Source organism: Hyla sarda, chromosome 1 (genome assembly GCF_029499605.1).
Source record: "Hyla sarda isolate aHylSar1 chromosome 1, aHylSar1.hap1, whole genome shotgun sequence".
Classification (NCBI taxonomy): Eukaryota; Metazoa; Chordata; class Amphibia; order Anura; family Hylidae; genus Hyla; species Hyla sarda.
Genome location: NC_079189.1, coordinates 127078202 through 127082395, shown reverse-complemented (window position 1 = coordinate 127082395; position 4194 = coordinate 127078202). Strand labels below are relative to the sequence as shown.

Genomic DNA, 4194 nt, shown 5'->3' with positions numbered 1-4194 from the left:
TGCTGCGGCTCTACGCGGCTAATGCGTGTGTCAGCGATCTCACTGATATAGATGACACAACAACTCCATACAGCTCTATGGGAGAGGCGGGGATGCACAAATGCTGCATCTCTGCCTCTCCCATAGAAATACATGGAAGGGTTGTGTCGGCCGACACATCTCCTGCACAAGTCATGTAACACATTCCATGGCAAAACACAAAATATGGCACTATACTGGGGGCCCCGTACTGAAAATCGCAGGGGGTCCCAGCGTTCGAACCCCCTAGCGATCAGACACTTATCCCCTATACTGCGGATAGGGGATAAATGTCTATGGCTGCAGATCTCCTTTAACATAAATGGATGGCTACCATGATCTTATAGAACATATTGGATTATGCTAGGGGAGCCTGCACAAGAAGATGGGCCATCCTGCAGCATGGAGCACAGCACGTAAGGTGCTGGTAAACACAAATAACCATATTTGGTACAGCCAAATGAGGAACTGTCCAAACTATTAAAAATAATATACCAACTAAAAAGTAAAGGCTTTGGCGCACAAAATGACCCATCATACAGCTCCATAGACACAAAGTAATAGGGGTCAAAACATGGTGTTTCAAAGCATTTTTATTTATTTAAGTAGTTATACGTGATGAAAATAATATAAATTGTGTATAGCTGCAATCGTACCGATCTGCTGAATAAAGGTAATCTGTCAGTTTTACTCCAAAGTGGGGGGCCTAAAAAAAAAAAACTCAAATGTTAGAGAATTGCAGGTTATTTCAGCCCCTAATAATTTCTTTTTTGTTTTGCAGTGCATTTTAGGGTAAAATGAAGAGTGTCTTTAAAAAGTATGATTGAGCCGACAAAAAAAAAAAAAAAAAAAAAAGTGGAATAATAAATGAGGGCTTTTAGAAGATAAGGAGTTTGCAAAACATGCCAAAAATGGCTGATAGAGGAAGGAGTTAATTTCATATAAAATGGTCTCTAAGGCTGGGTTCACATCACGTTTTTGCAATACAGTTCCTGTATCAGGTTTTTGATTAAATAAAATGGATTCCTCAAAACCTGATTAAACTGTATCAAAACGTGTGTACAAATTTTTATCTGTATACGGTTTGAAAAATTATGTCCGGTTGCATCTGTTTTTTTACGAAAAAAAACCATATATGTTTTGAACTTTTCACTCCATTATGAATAAAGTTTAACTTGTTTGATTGAAATTCCAAGAAAAATAACTGTGGAAAGTCAAAAACCTTATCGTGAAAACTGGATGGAACTATAAGCACATACGGTTCAGTACGGTTCCCATTGACTCCCATGTTTAAAAAAAACGTATACGGTTTAATACAGTTTTTCACCCGGGCCAAAAACCGTGGTAGGCCACGGTTTTCTGTCCAGAAAAAATGAAGTAAAAAAAACATGGTTTGAAAAACGGAGACAACCGTATACAATATGGTGCATACGGTTTTGAATGGGAAGTCTATGGGCACGGTTTTCTGTGCGATTGCATAAGTTTTTTTTTTTTTATGAAACCGTATGCCGAAACCGTATAGCAAAACCGTGGTGTGAACCCACCCTAAGCTGTGCACCTTCAGCTGTTGTAAAACTACAACTCCCAGCATGCCCGGACAGCCAACGGCTGTCCGGGCATGCTGGGAGTTGTAGTTTTGCAACAGCTGAAGGTCCACAGTTTGGAAATCACTGGTTTATTAGAACCCTTTATCTTTGTGAAGAAACCCCCTTTATAACATAAAATATACAAAAAAGAAAGTTGTAACAGCACTCTTGGTCAAAAAATGGAGGCTCTTAGCGCACTTTTTGATCAAAATGTGTCCTTTTTGTGTCCTTTTTTTGATCAAAAAGTGCGCTAAGAGCCTCCATTTTTTGACCAAGAGTGCTGTTACAACTTTCTTTTTTGTATATTTTGTATTTGCCACAGCAGCGGGCACCTGTGTATTAGGTTGTTGTGCTGGCTATTTTTCCTTTTGTTTTTCCCTTTATAATATAAATGACACAATTCTGTCTTCCTGCAGTCGCCACTAGGGGCACCATAGGATCTCGCTGATGTATTATTGAATCCTATGAGAGCTGTATAAAGAGAGTGCACTGAGCTCCCTCTATGATGTGTGGTCAGCTGACTACTCACGTGATCCGCCCCTGTGTTTACTAAAAGCTCGCTGCCTTATATAATCACGTGTCGCGGAAGTAGGTCACGTGACGTAGGCGGCAGAAAAAAAAAAAAAAAAAAAAAAAGTGTCGCGGTTGCACGTTCCACTGGGCACGGTGCAGTTTCCAGCCGTGAACGGAGATGGAGGCCAGCCTGACGTGCGCCGTGTGTCTGGGAGTTTTTCGGGAGCCGGTGACGCTTCCTCGCTGTTCCCATAACTTCTGTAAGAGCTGTGTGCTCGAGTGCGCCACCCCGCACATGTGGACGGTAGTGCAGCCCAGGAACGGCCAGTATGGCACCGTGTCCTGCCCGCTATGCCGCAAAGTCAGCACCCTTGCCGGTGGCCTGGCGGCTCTGCCCGTCAACACCACGCTGGCGGAGATCGTCCGACTGTTACCGCAGACCGGAAGAGCCAAAGAGGGACCGAGTGCGGGCGCCACCGGCGGGGATGCGGAGCCTGTGCACAACGGCTCGGGGAAGAATTCGTGCGCTGAGCACCCGGAGTACAGACTGGAGCTCTTCTGTAAGAACTGTGAGCAGGCGTGCTGCGGCAAGTGTGTGTCCCTCCGCCACCAGGGCATCTTCCATAACGTCAACCTGCTGGACATGATCTACCAGGAAGAGAAGGTAGGCTGCTGGGCGCTGTTCACACACCAGAGGGCGCACTGGGCTCGTATAGTAATCATAGCTATTAGGGTAGAAAAGCTGTGTGATCTGGAGAACTTTCTGGGTGTAGAGGGGGCTCTTATTCTAGGCTGCATTCACACCACGTTTTTGCAACACATTTCCTGTATCAGGTTTTTGATGAAAAACGGATTACTTAAAACTGTACTAAAGCTGCATTCACATCTCGTTTTGCAATACAGTTCCTGTATCAGGTTTTTGATGATGGGCAAACCAGGCTCTCCCGTTCCCCACCCGGACCAGCGCTGAAATCCATTTACTTTAATGAGCCGACCGATCGGAGTCAAATGGTAACTCCGGTCGGCTCATTTTTTACCTATATGCGGTTTTGTGACCGGACCTAAAACCGTAGTATACTACGGTTTTAGGTCTTGTCAGGAAACCGCATATGGGTCAAAGATGAGCCGACTGGAGTTACCATTTGACTCCGGTTGGCTCATTAAAGTAAATGGATTTCAGTGCTGGTCCGGGTGGGGAACGGGAGAGCCTGGTTTGCCCATACCCCCCCCAGCCGAATCCGGCACCCGTAATGTAAAAACGAGATGTGAGTGCAGCCTAAACTGTATCAAAACGTGTGTAAAAATTTAAACCCCTATACGGTTTGAAAAATGTCCGGTTGAATCCCTTTAAAAAAATAAATAAATAAAAATAAAGCATTTTAACTTTTCACTCCATTATGAATAAAGTTTCACTTGTTTGATTGAAATTTTAAGAAAAAAACTGCAAAATCAAAAACCGTATGGTGCAAACCGGATGGAACCGTACGCACAGTTCTCTACGGTTCCCATTAACTCCAATGTTAAAAAAAATATATATATAAAAAAGTATACGGTTTTTCTCCCGGACCAAAAAACGTGGTAGGCTACAGTTTTGGGTACGGGGGGGAAAAAAATGGACAAAACCGTAAAGCAAAACAGACACAACTGGATGCATCCTGGAGGGTCAATGCATACGGTTTTCAAATTGAAAAGGTATATAAGAACTGTATTCCAAAAACGTGGCTTGAATGCACCCTTAGGCTATGTTCACACTGCCATTACCATGGATGTCATTTTGACGGGGTGCAACCGGGCAACAGCAGGTCCTGATAGACCCCATTGACTATAACCAGGGTCCATCGGGCGCCATTGTTTTTCAGTGGGAGAAAGACTGCGCAAGCTGTATTTTTATTTATTTATTAAATGTTTTCTCTCGCTATATTCCCCGATGGCCGTGTCACTACCGTGTGCCAATGGTAGTGTGAAAGTAGCCTTAGTCTGCAGAAGCCTTTTTACCATAGTGTACAGCAGTGGTCTACAACTGTGGCCATCCAGATGATGCAGCAGGCCCGGACAGCCAATTCAGAGCTTTGCAATA

The 4194-nt window shown here is 43.9% G+C and overlaps 1 protein-coding gene across 1 annotated transcript in view; it reads left to right on the top strand.

Annotated features, from left to right (window-relative positions):
- Positions 1 to 1930: 1930 nt before the first annotated feature.
- LOC130358204 (tripartite motif-containing protein 5-like) overlaps positions 1931 to 4194 on the top strand; it is a 23541-nt gene continuing 21277 nt past the window's right edge. The window contains exon 1 of the mRNA XM_056561090.1: positions 1931 to 2781. Coding sequence (XP_056417065.1) covers positions 2296 to 2781 — 486 coding nt within the window. The 5' untranslated portion in view covers positions 1931 to 2295. The remainder of the gene's footprint in view (positions 2782 to 4194) is intronic.